This window comes from Tiliqua scincoides, chromosome 1 (assembly GCF_035046505.1).
Source record: "Tiliqua scincoides isolate rTilSci1 chromosome 1, rTilSci1.hap2, whole genome shotgun sequence".
Classification (NCBI taxonomy): Eukaryota; Metazoa; Chordata; class Lepidosauria; order Squamata; family Scincidae; genus Tiliqua; species Tiliqua scincoides.
The window spans coordinates 220,467,277-220,494,903 of record NC_089821.1 but is presented as its reverse complement, the minus strand read 5'-3'; the positions used below and the strand labels follow the sequence as shown (position 1 = coordinate 220,494,903).

At 45.6% G+C, this 27,627-nt stretch overlaps 1 protein-coding gene across 1 annotated transcript in view; it reads right to left on the bottom strand.

Moving 5' to 3' along the window:
- SLC22A3 (solute carrier family 22 member 3) overlaps positions 1–17,470 on the bottom strand; it is a 41,412-nt gene extending 23,942 nt beyond the window's left edge. Inside the window, exons 1-3 of the mRNA XM_066611351.1 lie at positions 17,054–17,470; positions 4,818–4,921; positions 3,147–3,301 (exon numbers count right to left, since the gene is read on the bottom strand). Coding sequence (XP_066467448.1) covers positions 3,147–3,301; positions 4,818–4,921; positions 17,054–17,470 — 676 coding nt within the window. The remainder of the gene's footprint in view (positions 1–3,146; positions 3,302–4,817; positions 4,922–17,053) is intronic.
- Positions 17,471–27,627: the final 10,157 nt, after the last annotated feature.

The window sequence follows — 27,627 nt, the reverse complement described above, 5'->3', positions numbered from 1 at the left end:
CCAGTCCTATATTCAGCACTGCTGCTGGGTGTAGTGGTACCAAAATGGCTACTGCTATATCCAGTGGCACTGCTGGATCTGCTGGAGGCCTCCTTGGGGGAAAAGGACTTTTGTCCCCTTCCCCCCAAGGAAAGCCCCAAGCCCTACAATGGGGCTTCTCAAGTCTATGTTGGCTATTTTGTCAGTGTAGATTGAGAGCCTCCATGTCAGGCTTTGCAGTCCAGCACAGAAGATCAGATCTGTAGAAAGAGGGGTCTATCAGTCCTGCCCTCTCCCTGCCCTGAAACGCCCCCCCCCCCCCGCTGCCAAAGTCCTTACTGCCCCCCGGAGTTCTTCCCTTGCTCCAAGCGGCATTCATCCAACACTGGGCCCAGTGCTGACTGGCGCTGGCGCTTCCTACTCAGAGGGTGTCATAAATGTGCTTTACAGCCAGTGCTGGCCCTGGAGTTCAGCGCTGGCACTCCAAGCCCTTAGGATTCGGCTCTCAGTCCTATCCACCCACCTTGCTTCAGATGGGCAGTCTGCCTTTAAAACAAATGTTACATTTAAAACAAATGTAACACACCAAAGTATATTTATTCAACAATATGTGATTTACAGCACACATACCTTTGAAAAGTCAATTTTAAAGTACTGAAATTGCTCTGGTAAGGTGATAGTGGTTGAGTGATGTCATCAGTTCCATCCAGCCAATCATGTTCTGCTCTGTGGGTTTCTGCTGCAACCACACAGAACCAGTTTTCCTTGAGCTCAACCTGGGACAGAAGATGGTGTGTCCCTCTACCCGCCCTCACAAACAAACAAACAAACAAACAAAACCCCACACACAATGCTGAAGAAACTTTGACTACAGCTCACTGCTCAAATTATGTATGTATCCTTTTGTATCAATCATATACCCTTAGAATAAATTTTCCAAGCAAGGAGTTAGAATTAATTGGACTCAATGAATACTGTGACACATATTTACTTAAGCTCTGGATTATATTATGTTATATTAGTCTACACAATTTCTGACCCACTAAGCTGAACACAGTCTTCTAGGGTTCAATACGCAGGCTGCTTTTGCATTCTTGGGGCACGCAACAAAAATAGGACATTTATTGAGCCTCTAGCTGTCATACATGGACTGAGTTCACCTTGGTGGGTCATAAGTTGCTATGGGCCTGTTTTAGAGTTTAGGAGCTTCCATAATACATCCAAGAGGAAAAACAAATCTGGGACCTACATTTTTTTTAAAGCTCACCGTACATTGTACTTTGTACTGTAGCAAAAATGCTACCCCATTCAGTCGCCTGGGATTGCTTAGATCAGGGGAATCATTTCGTGCAGAGGGCCAAAGTTAGCATTTATGGTGCCTGCTGAAGGCTGGAAGTGACATTATTAAGCAGAAAGTGACATCGTTAAGCAGATGATGGCCACAGAGAAGCACTTTAATCTCACATAGAAACTCATTAGCTGCAAATGACAGAAGAGAAAATATACATATCTTGTTCATATTTTCAATATATGAAAGAGCCCAATTATCTCACTGGGAGAGCCCAATGATAACAGGGGCCGGATAACTAGCTTCTGGGAGTTCCATTCAGCCTGCGGGCCTTATGTTTGACACCCCGGGCTTAGATAGCTGACACATGAAATTGCCTTATAATGAGGTGGACCAGTAAACCATCCCAGTAGTGTATTCTGCCCTCAGTGGCAGTGACTCTCCAGGCTTTCAGTCAGGGGTCTTACTCTGCCATTTCTAGAGAGTTGCTAGTAATTGAGCATGAGACTTTTGGCATGCATGCATACAACCATGTGCTCTACACTAAGCTATCGCCACACCTGAAGAAGTGGAGGTAGTAGTAGAGATGGCCGTATACTCAATATAACATGTCCCTTTCCACACATCTTCTTTAGCAATCATGTATGTATGCTTGTATGTATGTATGTATGTATGCATCTTTTATATCTGTTCTCATTATGCCACACGATAGTATCAAGTTGTATAATGTCAGCAACTGAAATGCCAGAGAGAGATAAGCCATAATTATGCTAGGTTAATCACATAATACTGGTAGAATATGACTACTATGGGATAAGAAGTATAAAGAATCCCAGGGGAGAATGAGGGGTTGGGAGTTGATTAGGGGCCCAATCCTATCCCACGTTCCAGTCTTGATGCAGCCACAATGTAAGGGAACAAATGTTTCCTTACCCTGAGGAGACCTCCATGACAGGTGTTCCACTGCAGCATGCATGCATGCCCAATTGTCACAGCTGCATCGGTGCTGGAAAACTGGATAGGACTGAGTCCTAAACCATTTTTGCCCAACGTTGAATATACGCAACAGGAATAAAATGTATACACATGTGGGCTGGGCAGAAATGGGTTAAAGCACAAATAATGATGGCAGCAATTCAACATTCAAATTAAGCACACCAAATGCAGTTTCATGGAAGTCTATGAGACATCAGCATAAATACTCAGGATGGTCAGATACAAGAAGTATGTGGCTTCTGTACATGGAATAATGAGGAAGAAATGGGGCAGATGCATGTAGTTATGCTGAGGTAAGAAAAGCTGCATCTGCTGAACTCCCCACTTTTACTAGCGGCGCAATCCTAACCCCTTATGTCAATACTTTCCAGCACTGGCATAGCGGTGCCAATGGGACATGTGCTGCATCCTGCAGTTGGGTGTCACTCACAGAGGCCTCCTCAAAGCAAGGGAATGTTTGTTCCCTTACCTCAGAGCTGCATTGCCCTTATGTCAGTGCTGAAAAGCACTGGCATAAGGGGTTAGGATTGTGCCCTAAGTCTTTCTTTGCACCTCTAGCAGGACTGTGGCTGTAATATTAGCATGATGCATATAAGCCAACAGGAAGTAAGGCATATAAGCCAACAGGAAGTCTAAGCCATAGTGATAGCTTTCCAGAAAAACAGATAGAATATTTATTTTTAACAGTATTGCAGTAAGAGAAATATAATATTTTGTCTTGAATGACCACCGTTGCACCCCATACACTTTTGCACTCTTGTAATCCAGCAGCTTGTTGCCTCAGTGCTGAGTATCTCTGTAATAGAATGCAATCCAGTGAAGCTCACCTCTGTTAAGCACCCCACCCTTCTTTTCTGAAGAACAGAAAACACAAAGAACTTACCAATAACAAAGCCTGTCATCCAGGTTCCCTTTCCAAAAATGCCTTGTAGAAAGCGAAATATTGAAAATACAGCAATGTTTGGTGCAAAAGCCACTATGATGCCACACAGTCCTGACCCAAAGGCTGAAAATAAATAAATCTTAATTCTGCCATATCTGAAAAGGAAAGGAACAACAACAACAAAGACATTCTGAAAATATGAGGTGAAATTTCCCTTGTGCGTACTTAGATAGCAGATGAAACGAATAAAACTGAAAGGTTTTCTAAAGTTTTCTCCTTGTTATTGCCTGCTGTTTCTTCCTCAGGGCATTAGTGTAGGGGCTGGGAGGAGATGGCCCCCTCAGGAATATTAGACACCTCCCTGAATGTTCAACTTTCATTTTTTTTAAAAGTCTCTAACCCTTATACCTGTGGAGAAATAAAGTGTTCAAGCAGACAGTACAGTATACGCAGCTGGTCAATAAGTATTGCATCCTAACAAGCACAATAACATGGGTGCAAACCATCTTCTCCCTTCCCTCCACAGCAGCTTTCTGAGCCTCCTCAGAGAATGCTTCTGAGGGGCAGAGGTCTCTCAGAAATAGTGTGAAATGTGGTGCTGAAAGGCTGCTACAAGAGGAGGACATTCCTGAAAACCACATAGTTTTCAAATCCCACCCAGATGCTTTCTTCCAATGCATCAAATCAGCCTCCCCCACCACTTCTCTGCTTCAAATTACCGTCTTTGAAGTTGACTTCCTGTAAAAAAAAGTACAGGTTCACATACATGAATTTAAATGCCATGCATAGCCAACTCTTGTGTAGTGAATAGCAAAGTGCCCCATAGCAATGGGGAACGAGAACTAGACCTCTCAAGCAACTCTAGCCTGGTTTGACCTCTGAGGAAGGAGACTTCCTTTCTTTATTGGAGGCAAGGACAGGTAGAAAAAGAGCCTTCTGCATGCATAATTTTCTGCCCCCTTTGCCCACAGCAGAGGTGGGCAAACCCCAGCCCGCTGACCATTTGCGGCCCTCAGGGATCCCCAGTCCAGCTTACAGGGAACCCCCATTGAGCTGTTGGAGTCCACACTGGCCCATGACTGCCAGTCACAACTGCCAGACGCGAGCTGTGGGCCTAATTAGAGCAAGGCCTTTTATAGTCTCCATGTGTTTTCTGCTTTTCCCTGGGCATTATTTTAAACCACCACCCCCCTTTGAACAACTTGTGTCTCCATGTGTTTCTGGCTTGGTCTGCATGTTTTCACTGTGCAAAAGGTGCACACCGCTGTATATTTTCACTGTGCAAGAACTGTATTATAGTTCTCATATGTGTTATAAATAAGCTCAGTAAAATTCATTCGTTCATATAAGTTCAGTCTCTAATGAACTTATTTATTAATGAACTTAATAAACTTATTAACTTATTAATTAACTTATTAATGAACATTTGTGCAAATTTATTCAAATTTGAAATGTAAATTTATTCTTTTTCCCCGGCCCCCAACACAGCGTCAGAGAGATCATGTGGCCCTCCTGCCAAAATGTATGCCCATCCCTGGTCCATAGGAATGAATACACACACTATGATGTACAAGGATACAGACATCTTTTTCTATGACTATGAGAATAAAATATCCAGCAACTGAAGACAAATTGTTCTGTAGGTCAACGTTAATGAGCAAATGATATTACCTGTCTGCAGCATAGCCTAGAATGAACCCTCCAACTAGAAAACCCAGATTGAGAATAGACTGTGTCAGATCTATTAGCCATTTGTTGCCACACACAAGGTTATACTGTGGAAAGAAGCAAAAGCTACATTCAGTTTCTTTAGAGGCAAAACAATTCTTATTCATCAAAGTATTCTGACCTTGAAAAAAAGCTAGAGAAAACTAGCACTGCTTATTCGTATTCTGTGAGTAAAAAAAAAAAAAATCCTTGAGCACATACCAGTTCCCATTCAGTAAATTGTGTTTTTAGCATGCAAGTGATCATATTGTGCTCATGTGCTGGATGCCTGATTTGTTTTGTTGCTTTTGCAGCTGCAGCAGATGGAGCCACTAATAAGAGTTTCATTAGTTCACTACTGGATGCCTTACAAGCCAAAGCAAAGCCAAAACTATTTGACCTGTGGTCAAACTAATTCACCAATGAATTCAAACAGCTATTTTGATTTCCCAAGGCCACCAGTCTAAGAAAAAAAAATACTCTGAGACTTTAAGGTCAAAAGGCAGCCATCAAAACAATGATCCAAACAATGTCCCAAATTAAAATATCAAGCTCAGTTTTAAAACATAGCTTTAAATGGACAATTTCATGGTCCATTTGAGCTTTAAAACTAGAGAACTGCTCTGCTCTCACACCTGGTTGGATGAGGTAATCTCAAAACCTCTCCTTTGGTGGTTAGAATATAGTTCTGATCACCAGCTAAAGTTAACAAGTAGACCCTGAAGTTCCATTTGCTGTCTGCATAGTCCCAGCATACTGGAGTTGTCATCACTTGGGATCCCAGATTCTCATGTAATAAGCTCCCTTCTGGACAGGGCTTGTTTATGAAATTGATCACCTACATTCTGATCTGGTGCACTTTGGCAAGAAGATCCTATGGTGAGCCCTACTGGATTGAATGGGGTCTTCATTCTATGAAGTTTGGGAAAACTGACCGCTAACCTACAGCAGATACTCGCCTATAAGGTAATCTCACAGATAAGGTGAGGGCAGGTTTCAGCCTAAAATAATGGAATGTTCCATGATCCTTGGATAAGTCAGGGGTAAAACTTAGGGAATGATGCTAGTGAGGAGGACCTGGAGCTTGCCCTGGAGCCTGATTGAAAGAGGGGAAAGAATCTGACCCACACCAGTGTTTTTGAAGATGTTAACAAGGTGTTTATGTGTGCCATTCCCCCCCCCCAAGCAATAGAATTGCATTGAACTGCTTAAAGAAAAGCATTTGCACTTTTTGAAACTATCCAAAACAAATGCAGCACCAATATAAAGCATCATAAACAGCTTACCTCAGCACAACACCCTGCTTCAATTGTTGCCAGACAACTTTATATATTATTCAGTGTTGTTTTAAGAAGCACTTCCTGGTTTGGAGCAGTGGCGTAGCTAACCAAGTTGCTGCCCAGTGCCAAAAAAAAAATTCTGTAGCCCCCTCCCAGCAATGACATCAAATTTAATTAGTTACATTGGGTCTTTTTATTTGTTAATGTGAGTGAGAAATGTTAGCTAATATTTTAAAATAGCAAACACTTGTTGAAAGTACTTATTGCACTTTTACAGCGCAATCTATTCATGTCTACTCAAAAGTAAGTCCCATTGTGTTCAGTGGGACTTACTCCCTGGTAAGTGAAATAAGGTAGGATTGCAGCCTTACACAGTTTGCGATGTGCAGGAGGGGACTGGAGACAATCATAAGAGCCAGCAGCTGACCTTTAGGAAGTGGAATTGAGGAATTATGTGAATAAATGATGAGGCCAAACCACCTGCTGTTCAGTGCTCCTGCTGCAACTTGCCTCCCAGGCTGCTGTGCCTTGCTTGCTACCCTCTTCAGGTCTCTGCACATGCGCAGGTAACCTATCACAGTCAGCCAACTCAGAGCCTCTGCCTGTCTACTTGGAAACAAACCCAGTCTAGTCAATGGGGCTTACTCCCAAGAAAGTGGGGAGAGGATTGCAGCCTTGGAGCCCAATTCTCTGCCTGTCTACTTGGAAGCAAGCCCATTATAGTCAATAGGGTTTACTCCCAGGATAGTGTGGATATGGTTGCAGCCTCAGAGCCCAATCTCCTGCATGTCTACTCGGGAGCAAGCCCTACTGGCTTAGATTGCAGAGACAATTGGGCTGCTGCAGCCTTGCCAAAGGATAGTAGGCTACCCAGGGCAGGGGAGTGGTGAGCAACTGGTCCTGCTGCACAAGGGGAACCCCCTCCTCAGTCCAGGCTGGGCTCCACAAGGGTCTCTGGGGGCTATGCCTGCCTATGGGGGCTCCATCTCTCTCTCTCACTCACACACACACCCAGTGTCCTGATCAGCATCCAACAGCCCCCCCCAACACACTTCTTCCTCCCCCTCTAAACACAAACAAGCACTGACGCGCTGTGCTCCCCACATGCCTCTCTTGCCATTTAAGCCAAATAGGGCTTCTGGGGGCAGCATGTTGAGCAGGACAGGTAGAGGAAATCACAGAGGGAATTGAGGGCTTGCAGGTGCATGAAAGGAAGACTCCAAGGAGGTCTGTGCCCGTCGCCAGCATCTCAGCTGCGGGAGGGGGAGAGGGCCAGCTCCTCCTGCCTGCCGTGACCTGTGGTTCTTGAGCTCTGCCGGAAGTGATGAGCTACTGGTTTGGAGTTAACGTGCATGCTCGGAGCCTACAACAGAGACTCTGACAAAGCTGTGTATTCGTAAGCTGTCTGCAATCACTCAAAATGTTCCTCAGACGCTTCACAGACCCTCCACAGGCACTGTTAAATCTCCTTCCAGCTTCTCCTGGCAGTCGAGACGTGCCTGAACAGCCCTGACTCCTGAGTGACCCCCAGATAAGACAAGGTGTCAATCTAGGCTTGATTGATAGGTAGAAATTTCTCACCTTATAGGCCTCTATAGTACGCATTAAAACACTACAGATACATTTAAGACACATTTACAGTCCAATCCAAACCAACTTTCCAGCCCAGATGCAGACGTGCAAACAGGACATGCACTGCATTCTGTGGTGGAGGGGCAATCACAAAGGCCTCGTCAAGGTAAGGAAACATTTGCTCCCTTACACTGGGGCCACATTGCTGCTGCATTGGCATTGGAAATTTGGGTAGGACTGGGCTATCAGAGTCATAAAAAAATCACAAGGCTTTCACTGCTGTAAAGAATCCCCTGGAATCAGCTACAATAGCTGTCTTAGAAGGCTATTTGGGGGGAGGATTGCAATATATAGAGGGTCCCCTTATCTGCAGATCCCATATCCGTGGATTCAGTTATCTGTGGATTGGGTCCACAGGGCCATCTCATGTGCGCCCCCTGCGTGCGCCCCCTCCGGAAGCGAGGGGAGGCCACGGGCATCCAACCGCGGCCTCTGCCAGGCTCAGACTGCACCCTAGAGGTAAAAAACGTCACTTCCAGATTCTCTGTGAAACCTGATGTGATGTTTTTAATGCCTTATAAGGCATTACAAATGTCACTTCGGGTTTCAGAGAGAAACCAGAAATGACTTCTTTTACCTCTATGGCTCAGTTTGAGCCGGGCAAAGGCCATGGATGGATGTCCCACACCTCTGCTGGGCTCAGAGAACCGTCCAGAGGCAAAGGGAGTGGAGCTCCCCGCAGCTCCAGAAGGTGGGAGGAAGGCATTTGCCCATATCTGCGAATGTCGTTTCACTTAACCACAGGGGGCTTCAGATCAGAACCCCCGCAGATATGGGGGCATGCCTGTGGTGCTTTCTTTCCCTAAACAGAGAGCCAGCACAATTGCTGTTATTGGCTTTAGCTTTTGGGGAACCCAGGAGAAAAGCCCTGTGAGGGTCCCTAAGCAAAGCTGGTATTAGACGCTGTGTTTGGCTCTGGGTGTTCCAGTGCCAGTATCTGCTCTAAGCCCTCCAAGTTATAGTAGAATGTGCCAAGTAACTATATACAAAAGAACCAAATTTGTCTTTTTCCCCCAACCCAAATTTATTTAGGACATGCTGATTCTGCCTTAGACATCTATTCCTTTAAAGAAAACTTTGTTGTATTTTAGTGTTAATGATTAACAAAATGTTAATCACTGAAAAAAGCAAGATTCAATCATACTACCTTCACTTATCTTGTTCTCCAACACACACTCCCCACACATATAGGTACTAATAACATTCCAGTAAAACTATTATTCGTATATTTATGTGAAGAATTGATTGATAAGAATTCCAGGAAGGAAATATTTCAGTAGTAATAAGAAGATAATATAAATGTGATTAATTGGTTTATCTTATTGTGTATATGAAAACTTTCTTCAAAATGAACCAAGATGGTTTTAGGTAGTCACAATAAACAAGTGTAATGGGAACAGGGTACGACTGGAAGTCAGCTCACTTCTATAGAGTGCAAATGTGAATTGAGTAATATGTTTGCAATATGCAAACTTTAGGTCAAAAAGGCACCAGGGACACAGTTTAGAAGTTCTTAAGCTTGTGATTTTTAAAGTACAGGTGAGCCCTCAGTATCCATGGGAGGATCTGTTTTTGGACCCTCTGCGGACACCGAAAACTGTGGATAAGCAAATGTGCTGTTTCAGCCCTTTAAATCCTCTAGGATTAAGGGATATGTGTTGTAAAGCTGAGAATCTCCCCTCCTCATGTCATACAGAGAGGTTTGAAAGAGGAATGGAAAAGCATACCATTTCCCTTTCTCTTTCCCACGCCTAGAAACCACCGCCATCCCAGTGATATAGCAATAAAGCGCTCAGGTTCTGTTCTGACAGCCAATTTTTTGCACTAGTACAGCTACAGCACTGTATAACATAGGGATGCTTTCAGGATATGTCCTTTTCTTTCCTCCCTTCTGAAACCTTCTCTGCCCCCCACCTGCACATTCTGAGCTGCACAAGGGTCATGATCAAGGCCGCTGAGCCGTGTACAGTCACATGCCTGTTAGGGACTGACAGCCCAATCCTATGCATGTCTACTCAGAAGTAACTCTCATTAAAATCAATGGGGCTTACTCCCAGGAAAGTGTGGATAGGATTGGGCTGTGAGGCTTTAGGGATGATAGCATTTTGCATTGAATCCCTGCTTGTCTCTTACTGTATCTGCCTTGTGATTCTAGCAACGTACTTTTGTTTTATTTTCCTCTCCTGGATGGGATAGGGATTGGGGAAGGGGATGGGTGGGTTTTGAATAATTTCTTTTCTTATTTGTCTATTTACATTTTTATTAAAACCTGTAAAGTCCCATTCAACCCAATAAACTCTTAATAAGGATAAAAGACTGCAGCAGGAACCTGCCTCTTCTGTCACCCCAGGTCCATGCCTACAAATGCCACTCCCCCACCTGGAAGTAATTGTGGTGACGTTATGACGTCATCACAATTACTTCCAGTGTGCTAGGAGTGGTTGCACACCTCTCTGAGTGTCCGCCTGCTTTTTTTCCCAAAGCAAGAGAAGTGGGTGGCTGCTCAGAGCAGTGCACAATCACTTCAAGTGACTGTGAGAGGGGCAAGATGGCAGCACTGCCCCCCAGGCATGCCACCTGGGGCACTGGACCCCCCCCCTCTGGTACCCCAGTAAGTATGAAAGTATCATAGTTTTTATCCTGATATTGCTCCTCAGCTCACCTTTTAGAAAAGGAAAAGAAGCTTCAGGTGACTTTTAATAAATCAATCAATTTAATTTTAATCCCAATTTATTTATTTATACAGGTATTTATATATCGCCTTTCTCTGGTCGTCAGATTTTTCCTCAGACTTTAATCTAAGGCAGTTTACATAGGCAGGCTGTTCTAAACCCCTGTAGGGATTTTTTTACAATTGAATAGTTCTAGTCTTTCATAGAACTCCTCCTTCCAGCTGGATTCCTTCCCGGTCTGGCCTCTCTCTGGCCCTCCGCCTCCCACGCTCCACTTGACGGCAACTCCTCTCTGCCACTGAGGGTCAGCTCATCAGTATATCAGCGTGTCATCAGTTCTTGGGTACTTCCGGTTGTTTCGAACTGGCAGCCTCAGATCTTCAGGCATACAAGGTGGCAGCTCTACCAACTGAGCCAGACCTCCTGCCCAATTTTTACTTGAGGCCCCTCCCCCGCTATGGTATTACCATGATTCACAGCCTTCCTCTTGCTATTAAAAAGAAAACTAACTATGTCCAGTTATGCTGTGCAATTAGGTGCACAACTAGCTTGACCCTAAAAGCTATTATTGCAACCAAGAAGCCAATTTTGTGATTGCGCCATGATGGCAGCAATCTTTTGTAAACATAGTACTGTAGTAATGAATGGAGTACAGAATATCATAATTATTTTGGTGCAAACCTGTCAGGTCATTTTGGCACATCCTGAGGAAATCTGCTGTCTGAGCATGGCAAGCCTGAAAGCCTGGGGCCTGTATCTGTGCGTAAGCCCATGGCAAGAGTACGGCAGAATGTACGTGTACCATATGACCCTGGACTGACCAAGCAACACTGTGTAAAGGTGCTGAGTCACTGTGACTATGCAGCCCCAATGTATGTCTATGGGAGAGGGGCAGGTGCATCTTGGGAGGATGATGCAAGAGAGGATGAGGTAATGGGGATGAGGTCATCCCTTACCTCATTGGTCGAGGGAGGTATAAAAGGGAGGCTACCGGAGCCTACCCTCATGGGTCGTTGTGAGGAGTTTGGAAGAGCGTGAATCTATGTTGGAGTTTCATGACTGCGCTTGCTGTTTCACTGCCGGTGAGACCAGCTATCTGTAATATATGTAAGTACAACTTAGTTGTGGAAATCTGCCTGACTTGTGCCTTCATTCCTTCTCCAAGCTATCTTGGATCACTGCTGGTGCCAGCAGTTCGCTGCACTACATCGTCTATGGGTTGGGCACACCGCATAGCCCCGACAAAACCAATGTGTGTTCAAATTTGAAATCCATATCACTTAATTAGTGGTACTGTATAATTTGCATACTTGATCCAGAAGGCCTTGAGTTCTTGCTTTCTGCTGACTTTTCACTGTAATTTATTCAAACGACTAAAAATTGGATTTAGGACATGACATGGAGGACAGGACAGTGTGCGTATGAAGGTGAGCCCTAACTTTACACAAGTCAGGGTGCAATCCAGAAGCGTCCTTGGGCCAACACAACAGAACCTGAGGATGTGGACAGGATCCTTTGGAGTGTGAGGCTATCCACCTGCCCGCTGGATCCGTGCCCAGCATGGCTGGTTAGATCTGCCCGGGAGGGACTGGCCAAGTAGACAGAGAGGGTAGTAAATTCATCTTTGAGGGAGGGGGTGATGCCTCTGGCATTAAAGCAAGTAGTGATTCGCCCCCTCCTGAAAAAGCCCTCTCTGGACCCCTCTATATTGGATAATTATCGACCAGTCTCGAACCTCCCATTTCTGGGCAAAGTGATTGAGTGGGTGGTGGCGTCTAAGCTCCAGAGGATTATTATTATTATTATTATTAACAGTATTTATATACCGCTTTTCAACTAAAAGTTCAACTAAAAGATCCTGGATGAAGTGGATTATCTGGATCCTTTTCAATCTGGCTTCAGGCCTGGCTTCGGGACGGAGACGGCCTTGGTCGCTTTGGTGGATGACCTACGCTGAGGGCTGGACAGTGCATCCTTGCTAGGCCTTCTGGACCTCTCAGCGGCTTTTGACACCATCGACCATGGTGTCCGTCTGGGACAGTTGGCCAAGGTGGGGATCGGGGGCACGGTTTTGCAGTGGTTCCGATACTTCTTGGCCGACAGATCCCAGATGGTGGTACTGGGGGACTCCTGTTCAGCACCCTGGCCCTTGAGGTGTGGGGTGCTGCAGGGTTCTATATTGTCCCCTATGTTGTTTAACATCTACATGAAACCACTGGGAGAGGTTATCCGGGGATTTGGAGTTGGGTGCCATCAGTATGCTGATGACATCCAGCTCTATCTCTCCTTTCCACCGGATTCCAGGGTGGCTGTCTCTGTCCTGGAGCGTTGCCTGGAGGCAGTTGGAATCTGGATGAGGGCGAACAAGCTGAAATTAAATCCGGACAAGACAGAGGTCCTCCTGGTGCAGAAATCCACAATGCGGGTGCTGGACAATCGCCCTGCTCTGAATGGGGTTGCACTCCCACTGAAAGAACAGGTTTGCAGCTTGGGGGTTCTCCTGGACTCGCAGCTTCTCCTGGATGTCCAGGTGTCAGCTGTTCAGGAGTGCCTTTGCCCAGCTTCGGCTGGTGCACCAGCTGCGGCCGTACCTGTCTTGGGCGGATCTGGCCACGGTGGTCCATGCCATAGCGACATTTAGTATTGGCAACCTTCAGTCTCGAAAGACTATGGTATCGCGCTCTGAAAGGTGGTTCTGGCACAGCGTCTAGTGTGGCTGAAAAGGCCAATCCGGGAGTGACAATCCCTTCCACACCGGGAGCAAGTGCAGTCTGTCCCTGGTCTGTCTCCCTGGCTATGGGCCTTCCTTCTTTGCCTCTTAGCCTCAGACTGTTGGCAAAGTGTCTCTTCAAACTGGGAAAGGCCATGCTACACAGCCTGCCTCCAAGTGGGCCGCTCAGAGGCCAGGGTTTCCCACTTGTTGAGGTCCATCCCTAAGGCCTTCAGATCCCTCTTGCAGATGTCCTTGTATCGCAGCTGTGGTCTACCTGTAGGGCGCTTTCCTTGCACGAGTTCTCCATAGAGGAGATCCTTTGGGATCCGGCCATCATCCATTCTCACGACATGACCAAGCCAACGCAGGCGTCTCTGTTTCAGCAGTGAATACATGCTAGGGATTCCAGCTCGTTCCAGGACTGTGTTGTTTGAAACTTTGTCCTGCCAGGTGATGCCGAGGATGCGTCGGAGGCAGCGCATGTGGAAAGCGCTCAGTTTCCTCTCCTGTTGTGAGCGAAGAGTCCTTGACTCGCTGCAGTACAGAAGTGTACTCAGGACGCAAGCTCTGTAGACCTGGATCTTGGTATGTTCCGTCAGCTTCTTGTTGGACCAGACTCTCTTTGTGAGTCTGGAAAACATGGTAGCTGCTTTACCGATGCGCTTGTTTAGCTCGGTATCGAGAGAATGAGTGTCGGAGATCGTTGAGCCAAGGTACACAAAGTCGTGGACAACCTCCAGTTCATGCTCAGAGATTGTAATGCAGGGAGGTGAGTCCACATCCTGAACCATGACCTGTGTTTTCTTCAGGCTGATTGTCAGTCCAAAATCTTGGCAGGCCTTGCTAAAACGATCCATGAGCTGCTGGAGATCTTTAGCGACATTAAGCGACATTAAGCGACATTAAGATTAGATTATTGTAATGCCCTCTACATGGGGGCTGCCCCTGAAGACGATCTAGAAGCTACAGCTAGTGCAGAATGCAGCAGCTCAGGTATTTGCTGGGGGTCGGCGGTTTGACTCCATCACGCCACTACTCCAGCGACTGCACTGGCTGCCCATTCGTTTCTGGGCTGAATTCAAGGTACTGGTTATGACCTTTAAAGCCCTAAATGGCTTGGGACCAGCGTATTTAAGAGACTACCTTCTTCCGTATAGTCCGGTCCATTCTCTAAGGTCATCAGAAGGGGCCCTGTTGGTTGTGCTGTCATTGAGAGTGGTGAAGGGAAGAGGCAGGAGGAAGGCATTTTGGGGTGGGTGGAGGGCATTCCCAGGGGCAGGCAGGCAGTAGCAGGAGGCAGAGCCAGGATCCAGCAGTTATGCCAGATCCTAGCCCCAAGCGACCTGGGGCAGTCCTGGGCTGCTTGGATGTGCGCCACCTCTTTAGGTGGCACAGATCCAAGTAGCCCAGTGGGGCTGCTGGGGCTCTTCCTTGGGTAAGGAGAAAGGTCACCCCTTGTCTCAGGCTGATCCAGGAGCAACCCGAAACCTGCACCTGATACAGCACAGGTCCGCCAGCCTGCCTGTTCCAGCACAAATTAGGATTGGGCTGCCCCAGAATGTGAGCGGAAAAGGAATTCAGTGCTAAAGATGTAGGGCTGTCTGGGTAGGGTAGGACTCAATAGGACCCCTAGGGTGTGGCTGCAAGACTCAGGAAACTCCTCTGCTGCCAAGCTAATCTGCTCCATTCAGTTCCTTCTAAGCCCCTGGAAAGCAGCCTGTGTCTGCAACTCCAGATATATTTGAGGTTTGCTGGGGCAGATTTGAAAAGATTTAGATGATATTTGGACAATGTGAGATCCTTTTCAGATTTCATCAGAAGTATTTTGATACTCAGGTTGCAGACTCGAAACTGGATTACTGGTATGTTATTAATCGTAGTAGCAATAGAATCTTAGGGTCAGCTGGAAATCACAAACTAGTGAGCTAGCTTTGAGCTTCCTAAAAGCAAGATGTTTTTTTAAAAAAACTTCGTTTGCGGGATGGGGAAGAGGAAAAAGATTTTACTGGTACAGGACATAGTGGAGGTTCTTCTGCCACCTGTCTTATGATGGTTATTCAGGAGGCTGCGGCTGCAAACCTGTACCTAATTTCCTGGGAGTAAGTCCCACTGAACACAATGGGACTTAGAGCCCAATTCCATGCATGTCTACTCACAAGTAAATCCCATCATAGTAAATGGGGCTTACTCTCAAGTAAGCATGGGTACGATTGCAGCCTTACTTCTGAATAGACATTCATAGGTTTGTGAAGTGAATCACTGACAAACCCTCCAACCACAAGATATACTTCCCAATTTAGCTTCTATTTACTAGGTTGTAGAGTATTTTTAATACTAATGTAGAGTACTTTTACAATTAATTTTTAGCTATGGTAATTCAAGGACCATCATGCTTTTCTGCACTTCTGCTCTTCACCTTAGGACAGTGGTATTTAAACTGGGGTGTCACGACACTCCAGCCTGAAGGCCCTGGGCTCTGCCCCCTTAAGGGGTGGGGCGGGGGGAAGGCAGCGATGTGATCCCCAGGATAGCGTCACTCAGGGGGCTGCAGGGACTGGGATGCACTCACCAGACCCTGCAGCTGCATCCTGGGGGGAGCGAGGAGCCCTGCGCGAGCGTCTGCAGGGCTCCCCAGCCATCCAAAAGTGAAAGTGGAGCGATCACGCTCCACTCCCACAAAACCAAAAGTGGAGCGTGATTACTCCACTTTTAGAAGCCTGTGGAGCCCTGCAGATGCTCGCACAGGGCTCCCTGCGTCCCAGGACAGTTGCTGCAGGCACTGGTGAGTGCATCCCGGTCCCTGCAGCCCCTTTCCCCCTGCCCCCGCTGCCTTCCTTCACCTCGCCTCCCCTGCAAGCACTTACTGTGGTTTTCAAACTCCTGGAAACTCTCTCTCCTGGAGAGTTTGAAAACCTCAGCCTTAGGAACATGTGTTCAGAAGATCACTGCTGAGGCAGGTCTGAATAATTGCTGCTGCTGTTCTGTATTTCAAAGAGAAAACTTTATCACAGTGTACTTGGGTCTAACCTTATTTTTTTGTCCAGGGCACAGAGACTTTATTAGTCCACTAGGAGGGTATGGATCACCATTTTTGAATTATCCCATATTGTGGATGGGTCTTCACTATACCCTGTACCAGCAGCCTCTTTTTCTCTTCTAGTCAACACTTTTTTTGGTTTGTTTTACATCCTGCCTGAGGAAGAGTTTTGTGAAACTCAAAGACTTGCGCACGATGGTATGCTTTTCAGCTGGTCCTAGTGAACATGTTTGTACACCAGTGATGTTTGGATTTTTTCTAAACAGACCAGCTCAGCAACTTGCATTCTGATATTTTATTGCTGATGTTTTGCAAAGCTTGCCCTGTTACTCTCATTTTCAAACTGGTTTTGCTATTATACTGAGTATGACAGTTTTTCTTTATGCTGTTGCTTGTGGATGGCACAAATAAAACTGAACTGAACATTAGACCTCAAATTGAAGCCAGAATGTGTTGCCACTGGCTTGGTCCCAGCCTTCTATCTATGCCACTGCATTACCTCAGTTTTCAGGTAGGATCTATTGTACACATTTCAGTCCACAATCCTATCCTCTATCCAATGCCATATCTCTGTTCATATTCTTCAACAGCACAAACATTAGAAGAGGCTGCAGTATAAACATTTCCCCTTAATTTTAAGGTGATAGGAACAGTTCTGGAATAAAAGCTCATGTTAAGCGCTGGTACCACTGCAGAAGGATATCTATGATACTGTTCAACAGCTGTGGTGGGGAAAATGGGAAACAAAATCATTGGATCCCAAATATCAGCCCTCCACAGTTTTCACTACAGCCTTCTATTTCTATACACTTTACAGTCCTGTGTGCTAGTGAAAATATTATAGGGATAATTTTGAATTCTCTTACCTCACTAGCAATCGTTGAATGAGGCTGTTTGTATAGCCAGCCATCCTCACATTTAGCAAGTAGCCGAGTGCCAGAGCTGTTATTGGCGAGATGATACAGGGGGTTTGTACAGCTAATGGTGCTGGTATTCCATTCTAGGTCATATCTGTTGCAGTGGTAACTGAAAGAGTCATTTTCCAGAATTGAAGCTGAAATGGTAAAATTTCTCTCCTCTTCCTGGGTCCATCCACAGTGCATGCTTAACTCAGTTGCACCAGGGATCCTGCACCAATAGTGCTCCGGGTCCTGTCCAAGAAACACAACTCCAACAAATAAAAAAGAAAAAGTTATGCCGGTCTGGCATAAGAGGAGGAAGACTGTCTTTTGAAACCTTCCAAATTCCCCAGCCTCTTTCAAAAGCTCATCAAAAGACGGCATTGTAGACAGTCTTTCCCCCACACCCCCAAGTCAGATGAATCAAGAGTTAGCAGCTCTCAAACTGTGTAACTACTGCTGGTACTTTCTATAAATCATGTATACGTTCTCCCACACTCCTGCACCCACACACATGGAATCAAGTTGCGTAAGACACTCTGGCATGTCGCAAAGTTTGACACAGGCGCACACACAAGAGTTATAAGGTCCATTTGGCGCAAAGCTTACACACAGTAATTTACACACACTATAAAGCTGGCAAAAATACAGTCCCAAAGAAGGGGCGTATATTTCCTATCTATCCAGAATGAGAGATTATGTAATCAAAACAGTTAACTCTTTAGGGTCATGCAAACAGCAGGAGACAAAAGAGGACTTGGGGATATTTTCCCTAAAAATCAGTGCCAATATGCCATATACTAGAAATTATTCAACGGGAGCTACTTCAAAAAAATCCACAAACCTCTCTCTCCCTCCCTTCCTAGCACACAAAACTTATTATTGCTGTAATGTTGTTCTGAAGTGGATTCTCAGATACCCATAACTGACTGCGCTGAGATGACAAGATGTGGAGCAAGCGAAGAGCAGGATGGAATTTTGGGAAACGGCACAATAAGGAAAAAGTTAGTTGGCGACAAAGAAGGATTAGAAGGGAGAATAAAAAGAAAGAAGAAAAAGCAGATATGCATGAAACTACAAAGCTCCAAAATATGGTAATGCCATTACTAGGATGAACCAAAAAAAATAAAGTAAATAAGTTTGCAAACTAAAAGAAAGTTTTTTTTTAAAAAAACAAACCCGCAAAACCAGCCTGATGAGGACAAAGCATGCCGAGTGGCCTGCAAGAGTTGTGGGATGTTGAAGTAGCAGCTGAAAAATACAACAGCAGCAGAACGGAGGAGGACATTGGCTTGCTTGAGCCTTTCACAGCATATCCTGTAACCTGGAGGTGGGCAATCAGGATTGAAAAGATGGGACATTTTGTTTCTCTCCTGACCTGTTTATGAATATGATTAAGGTTTGTCTTAAATGCCTTCGGCCCCAGTCCTATTGGGGCCTTGCGTTGCAAGAGCTAGTGTTCTGGCAGCACAAGGATCTTTACTGCTGCTGTTGCAACTGCATGCCAGCGGTCTCGCAATGACACCCAGCACCAGTAAGTCAGTGCAGGGGGTGGGTGGGAGGTCAGGTTGGGTAAAATGGGGCAGAGACAGGGAAGAACAGGATGGAGACCGAGGTGGGGAAGGGGCGGGCTGAGGCTGGGCAGGGGGTAGTATCAGTACAACAGATATCCTATCCCCCTTCCTGACCTTGATGCGCCTTCCCAGGTCCAAGTAGAACCATTCAGATGGCAGAGACTTACCCCCAGGGAAAGGAATAAATGTTACCTTACACTGTGGAGATCTCCAGGACTACCCTCTGCAGCGCAGTGTGTTCCACTGGTGCAGCTGCATCAGCGGGAGAAGGTGGTCTGGGCTATTAGAGCTAGGCACGTCTACTCAGAATTAAGTTCCATTATACTCAATTGGGCTTACTCCCAGGTAAATGTGGATAAGATTGCAGCTTTGCAGTGCAATCTTATGCATGCTTACTCAGAAGCAAGTCTCATTATGTTCATTAGGGTTTTTTTCTTGTTACCAGGGATGGGAAAACCCAGTGCGGCATGCCTCGAGTCGCTTCATGAGTCTCCACCCCCCTGCAACTTGACTCGAAAATGAGTTATAACGGGGGCACTTTCCAAATTGCCGAATCACCCTTTCATGACTCTAAAGGACTCGAGTCAAGTTGCCCCCTTTAAAAACCCAGCTGTGGAAAAAAAATGGGGCTGCTGCTGGGGTGTGTTTGTGGGTTGGAGTTCTCTTTAAACACTCCCCTGATGCCCTGTCCCATCTATAAACAAGGCTGAAGGGGGTAGGAGGGACTGCGTGAGAGCGGGGACAGAAGTGGCAAGAGGGAGAACAGTCATACGAGGCAGCTGCAAGGCTTACCAGGATGACCCAATCCTTGGCAGCTCTACTCAGAAATAGTTCCATTGTAGCCAGTCATTCAATGAGGGTTCCTGCCCCCATGTAACAATGGAGCCCAGAGCAGCTGTGCAGTGTAAAACATGATTGCTATAAACTGTCTCCCCCCTCCCTATCTCCTCCCCCTCCCTGGGCTTCTCCAGCCAATCATAAGGCAAGAACCCCCTTGGGCCCCTCCTCCTGCCCTACCTCAGCCAAAGAAAATATCAAATCTCCCATCCTTTGTCCAATGATCATCGGTTCTTTCCTTCCTATCAGAGATGGGCAAAAGAAGCTTCTTCTGCCTCCCCCTCCCTCCCTGGGCTTCTCTAGCCAACCGCTAGGCAAGAACCCCCTTGGCTCCTCCTTCTGTCCTACTTCAGCCAAAGAAAATATCAGAACGCCCATCCTTTGTCCAATGATCATTCCTTCCTATCAGAGATGGGCAAAAGAGCCTGCTCCTGCCTCCCCCCTCCTGCTCAGATGCAAAGGCAAACATTAACCCTTCCCTGCTGCAATTCAGTTTGAATGATGGCCCCACAAGGTCTTTTGCATCATGAAAACAATAGGCAAGCATACCCAGACATAGGCACACTCAAGTCTACACACGTGGAGTGTCAAGTCAGGAGGCCCTTGACTTCAGTGTTTTTCTTTCACAAGTCAGCAATAACTGCTGATTTTCGCGACTAAGTCAACTCAGTCAAGTCATCTGACACGATTTCCCATCCTGCCTGTTATTATATTTAGGATTGTAGCCTTAATCTGTACTATTAACAAAAAATCCAAATGTCAGTTTTTCGTCTGATTGCCAGTTTACCTCTCCTCATCTATAACTGAGGACCATGTGCATCCCACAGTAGCCTTAAATGACTTCTTTCTGTAGTTAAGTAGACATTTAATTTACTGCCCCAAAGTATATGCTTTAAGCAACAGCAATGAAGGAAGTTGAATAATATTTATTCTCTGGATTTCTACTCTCATACATGGCTATTCTTCTGAGCAGCTGAATTCCCAGATGTTGGTCACATAATGGAGACTTTATTTTAAAAGTTTATGTGTTTCACTTTTTTAAACTCATCCTCAACACCCTAAATGATATAATATTATTAAAGAGCACAAAAATAACAAAAAAATAGGAAAACAGAATTTCATTACAAGTAAAAAAAAAAAAAGAGCCACCCCATATACACCCACCCAGGTAAAGTCAATTACTGCCAAAATACAGAGATTCTGTATGATGAATTATTGTGATGAAATTACAGAAAACACTCAGCTCTGTTCTCCTACTGATGTCACCTCTCACAAGGAAACATGGAGCAAGTAGCTGTCTGACAACTCCAGGGGGCAGGGAGGCTTATATGGGAGACTTGCACTAATGTTGCGTTCTTGGACTATTTGAACCTCTAGACCAGGGGTGCCCAAACCCCGGCCTGGGGGCCACTTGCGGCCCTCAGGGGCTCTCAATCAGGCCCTCAGAGAGCCCCCAGTCTCCAATGAGTCTCTGGCCCTCCAGAGACTTTTTGGAGCCCGTGCTGGCCCAATGCAACTGCTGTCAGCAAGAGGACGACTGTTCAACTTCTCACCTGAGCTGTGGGACAAGGGCTCCCTCCACTGCTTGCTGTTTCACATCTGTGATGCAGCAGTGGCAGTGAAGGAAAGGCTGGCCTTGCTTTGTGCAAGGACTTTTATAGGCCTTGAGCTACTGCAAGACCTTCATTCATTCATATAAGTTCCACCTCTAATATATTCATTTATGTAAATTTATTCAAATTTGAAATGTAAATTAATTCGGCCCCGGACACAGTGTCAGAGAGATGATGTGGCCCTCCTGCCAAAATGTTTGGACACCCCTGCTCTAGACCAGGGGTCTCCAAACTTTTTGGCCAGAGGGCCTCATGAAATATCTGGCAAAGTGCTGAGGGCCGGGGAAAAAATTTAAATATAAAATTTAAATAAATAAGAGATGGAACTTAGATGAATGAATAAATGAATGAGTGGGCTCATTCACTCAGCCTCTCCAGTCCTCAGAACACTCTCCAAATGCAATCAGAGCACAGCTCTGGTCATGTTCAGTCGAGTGGGCCAGAGGCTTTCAGGGAACAAGAGGCTGGCCGCAGGCTCCCTACGGGCCTCATCTAACCCCCAGGTTGGGGTTTGGAGACGCCTGCTCTAGACTGTGCTTACAGTTGCATAGGATGTCTCATGGCCAAACTAGACGTTACTCATCAGCACTGATGGGCTTTTCTTTCAAAAATAGCAGCTAGAGGCGGGAAATGGAATCCAGATTGTGACCACAGTGTGGAGGAGAGTCTTTAATGCTTTGACCTTGCTGTGGTCCCAATCCAGATTGCCTCCCACTGCCACTGCTGTTTGGCAAGAGAGAAAAGCTACTGGTATGGGCAGAAACAATGGCAACCACAGATCTCCCAAATTCATGAGCTTTCATGCTTTCCTAGGAACAGTGGACTCAAGAGGGATTGCTCCAGAGTGTGTGTGCTAGCCCCACCCCCATCAATGATGCAGGATGTCCCAGGATTCAAATCACAGAGAGAAACTCACCCTGTGTCCTACCCTCGTCTCTGCAGACAAATGCTGAACTGAGGGAGAGTGGGGTGGGCTCGCATGTACCACTGGTGGGAAACAGGCTAGCCAGTGTTTCACCAGGTTGCCAGAGGCTCTGGGGCAAATCCCTGCACTGGAACCTCTCCCAGGTGCCTCCTGTGACTGCCTGATGGCATATGTGGTGCTGCCCTTGCTAATGATGCTGAGGGTTTATGGACCGGCCTGACTTGCGGGCCCTCTCAGTAATTTGGGGCTTCAATTCCTGATGCCATATTTGGGTTCACATCTCATGTTTTGGAGAAGATCATCATGTGTTTGCTGCCCATGCTGTCCATGACTGGAGTATAGCCTTTTGTCAAACCTCAAGTTATCAACACATCATACAAGATCTGAATAAGTGCTTGTGCTGGGTTTCTGGTTGCCCTAAGGTAAAGCCCCTCATTTGGCCCCCCAAGAGCCCCTGCATGCACCCCATGGCACACTGGACACTACCATTACCACTGAAATGAAGGTTTTAGGGGACAGCCTTGGCCAGGTGTGTCCTCTGATGGGCATGAGCCCTTGGCCAGTGCCTGACCTAATTGATTCCTGGTCTCAACATAACTCAAGGCATCATTAGTATATATTTACCCACACCTCCCCGCACCAGCGTTATTCCTGTGGAACTGCCTAGAATATCATGAGGTTTCAGAATCTGTTGCCATGTGTTCTCTGTTCCTTTGTAACAATGAGATCATTAAAAGCTTGCTATAGACCAGGGGTGTCCAAAGTTTTTGGCAGGAGGGCCACATCATCTCTCTGACACTGTGTCGAGGGCCGGAGAAAAAAAGAATTTACATTTGAAATTTGAATAAATTTACATAAGTTTACATAAATGAAAATATTAAAGATGAACATATGAATGAATGAAGGTCTTGCAATAGCTCAAGGTTTATAAAAGGTCTTGCACAAAGCAAGGCTGGCCTTTCCTTTGCTGCCGCTACTACATCACAGACATGAAACAGCAAGCAGTGGAGGGAGCCCTCATCCCACAGCTCACACGAGAGGTCAAACAGTCACCCTCACTCTGAGAGCAGTTGCGTCGGGCCAGTGCGGGCTCCAACAAATCTCCAGAGGGCCAAAGGCTCATTGGAGACTGGGGACTCCCTGAGGGCCGCATTGAGAGGCCTTGAGGGCTGCATGTGGCCCCAGGGCCGGGGTTTGGGCACCTCTGCTATAGACCAAATTTCAGACAATACCTGGCACTAGTTTCTGAGTGCCTTTCTGGTCTGAAGTTCCATGTCATGCCTATTTTCCTCGAAGGAGCTCAAGGTTAAGCCTATGCCTTTGTTAGACTGAGGAATTCTGAACTACTCAACAACATGAATTGGCTGGGATGTCACACATAGGGTTATCTCATTTTACACAACAACCCTGTGGACTGAAATAATTGGAGGCATGGGAGGTTGTCCAAGGCCAATCAATAAGATGCATATTTGCTGTTGTTGCTTCTTTTGCCTATTTTCTTACTTTGCCTTCTGCTTTTTCATTTCTCTTTCAAAAGGTAGCAACATGTGATAGACTTCTGTGTTTCCCATGCTTCAGGGTCAATCAAATGACTTGGAGATTAACCCAAAGACATGGGAAATGTCATTTTTCCATTCATTGTGTCCATGGGGTTCCCATCTTAGGGGAACATGAAGAAAGCATAATGGTGCCCTACATGATCCTCTGTCATTCTTTCCATGAATTTTAAGCTATTTTTAGTCATTTCCCCACCTAATGTAAATATGAGCTCTGAAGAAATAGTAACAATATTGGCCTGAAAATGGAACAGGGGAATGTGCACACATCTGTAAAGGGAAAGCTAAAAATAAGAATGAGAACAGTGGAAGCAGAGAAAACGCATTTGAGAGAAAGGAGAAATGTGTGGTTAAAGAAGACAAGAAGACCCAGTAAGAAGCAGCAGACTAGTAAATGAAGAGAAGAAAAAAGTACACTTTTTGGCACTACAGTAGTCCCCAACTTGCATCCTGGTTCCATTCCAGAAGTATGTCCTGAGGTTGGAACTGACATAAGTCAGAAATAGCTCTATTGCACAGACGTGAAAGCACCTGTGCAAAAGCAGCCATCCCAGTGGCATTCTTAGAGGGGGGCAAAATGCTACGTTTTTCAGGCACCTGAACACCTGTGTGAAGAGGTCCCTCCCCACCACTTTCAGAGCCAGTCAGAGCAGGGAGAGTGAAACAGAGGAGACACCTCTGCCTTGCTCTCACAGTCACAAATGGGTCTGAAGGCAAGGGTTTTACACCAGCATTTAGGCACCTGAAAAATTTACTGCTTTGCCCCCCTCTGGGAACACCACTGAGCCACTGTCCTTATGTCAGGACATCTGTAGGTCAGGTATTTGTAACTCAGGGATTACCTGTATTTGTTTACCATTTTGAATTCTCTGTGCAATGAATTCTAAACTATTTTTAAAAAAACAAAAACTAGCATGCACAACATTGTTGCATTAACAGTAGGAAAACTCAACTGGAGATATAGGGGTTTTTCATGCCAATATTTCCGAAGAACTTTTAAAGAACAGATCCAGATGTATAAATCAATCCAAGAGACAATGGCTTGGCAAAATATGATGTAGGAAGTCATGATGATGCTGATTCATCAGATCAGTCTCAAAAGAGAAAAATTATACTAGACAGAAGCAACTCTCGACAGTGCTAGGAAAAGAATAGTGGACTAAAAGTTGGACTTCCCACAATCAACTCTCCTCCTAGCGCCTGTTGAAGGTCTTCCCTTTTGTTTTTTCTTTACTTTCCATTACTTTCCACTATCCATTTTTTTCTTCCAGTGTAGAAGAAGGAAGCAACATTTCTGGAGAACTCTGTTTATAATGTAGGGCACTTCTAAATGGGCTCCTTGCAATGCCCACCAGTTTTTCTACTTGCGCTCACAAGCCAAATTGCAATGTTCCTTTAACAGAGAATCATCTCAAGCTCCATCTACAGGGGCGGGGGGAGGGCAGTAGAGCACCTCTTTCAGAGGCTAGTGAAACTCGCTGACATGTTAGCCTCGGCATAAGGTGTGCATTTACGGTTCCTTTATTGGATAACTATCTGGTTTCCGGGATCACTCCAATCCTTTCTCTTCAGCCACAGCCCTCGTGGAGGCCCTTGTCATGTAGTACAGGTAGTCATGTAGTACAGCCTGTGGTACCTCAAACCCCAAGCCACTTGCTATGACACTAGTTCAGTCTTTCCTTGAGATGGACTCTGGGTCCTTCAGCAGGTTTTGACTTCCTGTGCACAGGAGGCAGGTTCTGAGGTGTGACCTGTACTTTGACACCAGCATAAAAATTCTACCTTTTTATTGTTTTTCAACAAGTATATTTATGGAAAAGTATCTTGTCAAGAGTTAGCCAGCACTATCTCCACCAATGGCCCAGCAAAAGCAATTGTGCACTTTCCACTCATCATCCAGAGAGGGATGAATGCATCAGGGCCTATTAGCACCAAAGAATAAGCCCATATTTAATCTGGGCATATTGAAAAGTTGACTTCCTCTACTTTACTTGAATCTCCTTGCGCAATGGTTTTTGGAAACATATTCATGACAACTATTTATAATGCACCCCTTGTTTGTTTGTTTTTTTAAATTGGTTGGTTGGCAACCTTCAGTCTCGAAAGACTATGGTATAAGCCTACAGCACCTGGTATTCCCAAGCGGTCTCCCATCCAAGTACTAACCAGGCCTGACCCTGCTTAGCTTCCAAGATCAGACAAGATCAGGCATGTGCAGGGTAACAGTTGCTCTACAAATGTAGCTCAATAAGTTGAGCAGACTTTCTGACAATTGCAGACCTGGCCCTGGTGCTGTCCAGTGGCACAGGACCACAAAATGTCACCTGAAAAATGCCACATACACCCTGCCCAAAAAACAGCACTGCCGGTTTTTTGCAGAAACTTCTCATTACAATGCTTGTTGAATAGGGCATTTCTGTAAACTCCCTTGACAGGTTGTTACTTTTTCTTTATTCGACTCAAGCTGAAACCTCCTTTATTTCCAAAGGTTGCAGAGTCACAGTTTTGGGTAGTCTGGTGTTGTTACCATGGCTTTGACAAAGTTTCTAGTATGTATTTCTGCCCAAAAATTGAAGATTTCCCTGGCATCCAGTATATAGTTCTGGGCCAAGTTGAGACTGAAACTTCATAAACATAGAAGCTAAATTTTGCTGGAAGAGAATCAAACAATTTGTTCATCACAGCTCTGAGGAATTCAGTGACATCTTGCTTAGCCTCATGCTTCAAACAGAGTCACCCTTAGCCTCCACAGAAACTTTCACAGTAGGGAAACCGAGACACCTCTGAACAATTGAGGCAAGAAAGAAACTGTGGATTTCTGTGGAATCCATAATTATGCTGGTGAGCCATATCCATGTCAACACCTCCCAGGGAAACATGCCCTCCTCCCACACATATGGCGCTTGTTTGCGTAGACACACTGCACCTAGAGGGAGACTGTCCCTGTGATCTGGCACATGGGATACCCAGCATTCCTAATCGCGGGGAGAACTCTCCCCAAACACTGTTTGTTTATGCTGTACAATGTACAATGTACAATGTACAGTGTACAATGTACAATGTACAGACAATGCTGTACACTTGTGGGGCCGGAGATGGGGCTTCAGGAGGATGTCACACAAGCTTGCTGGTGTGCTCTCTCTGCCCCCTCCCCCCATATGTCCATCTGTCGATGGAGATGAATATCTGCATAGAGCTAATATGTTAACGCTTCTGGGTCCTGGTTCATGCCATAAGAGCACCAGTAATAAAATTTGCATCTTTTTAATCATATGGAAAGTCCCTTAGAACTTAGGCCTACCATGCGATTCCCTGCCATTCAGTTTCTTTTAATTACCTGAAGGACATTAAACATTTCATTCCTGATAATAGCCTATAATTCTGGATAAGGACAATATTTTCTCTGAGGCATAACTGACCGCTTGTGTTTAGATTTCTCTGAGACGCTGGAGTCCTGTTGCCCAGCTGGACAGCATATGAAACATAACAAAGAGGCTCTGGCCCATTGGGTAATAATAGTGGAGGAAAGAACCATATTTGGACTCATTACTCCAGCTGTGTTGCTCCTGTCCAAAGCAGATGTATTTTTTTCCACTTAGGGCCAAACTATGTGTGACATTGAAGATGTTATTAGCCCCAAATGAGCTTTGTTTTTCTTTACTTAATACTAACAGCAGCTGAATTGAACCCCTCATGATTTGGTGGAAATGGGGGTAGCGATGTTTTAACTCTACCCCCCCCCCCACACACACACACTCACACTCCTGATACACCAGTGGCCCTATTCAGCTGCTATTTACCCCAGCAAGAAAGCCCCAGTTAAAACAAACTGTATACTTGAATTTGGCCCTCATAGATCGGGGCCATTGTGGCAGTTTGGGATAAAGCCCCATCTCCCCTCATTTGCAGTCCCAAACAGGCTGCAATTCAGTAAAGAAAAACTAAAGCTGCAAGCCTAGACATACTCACAAGGAAGGAAGTCCTATTGTAGCCAATGGTATTTACTTCTGAGTAGACAAGTATGCAATTGCACTGT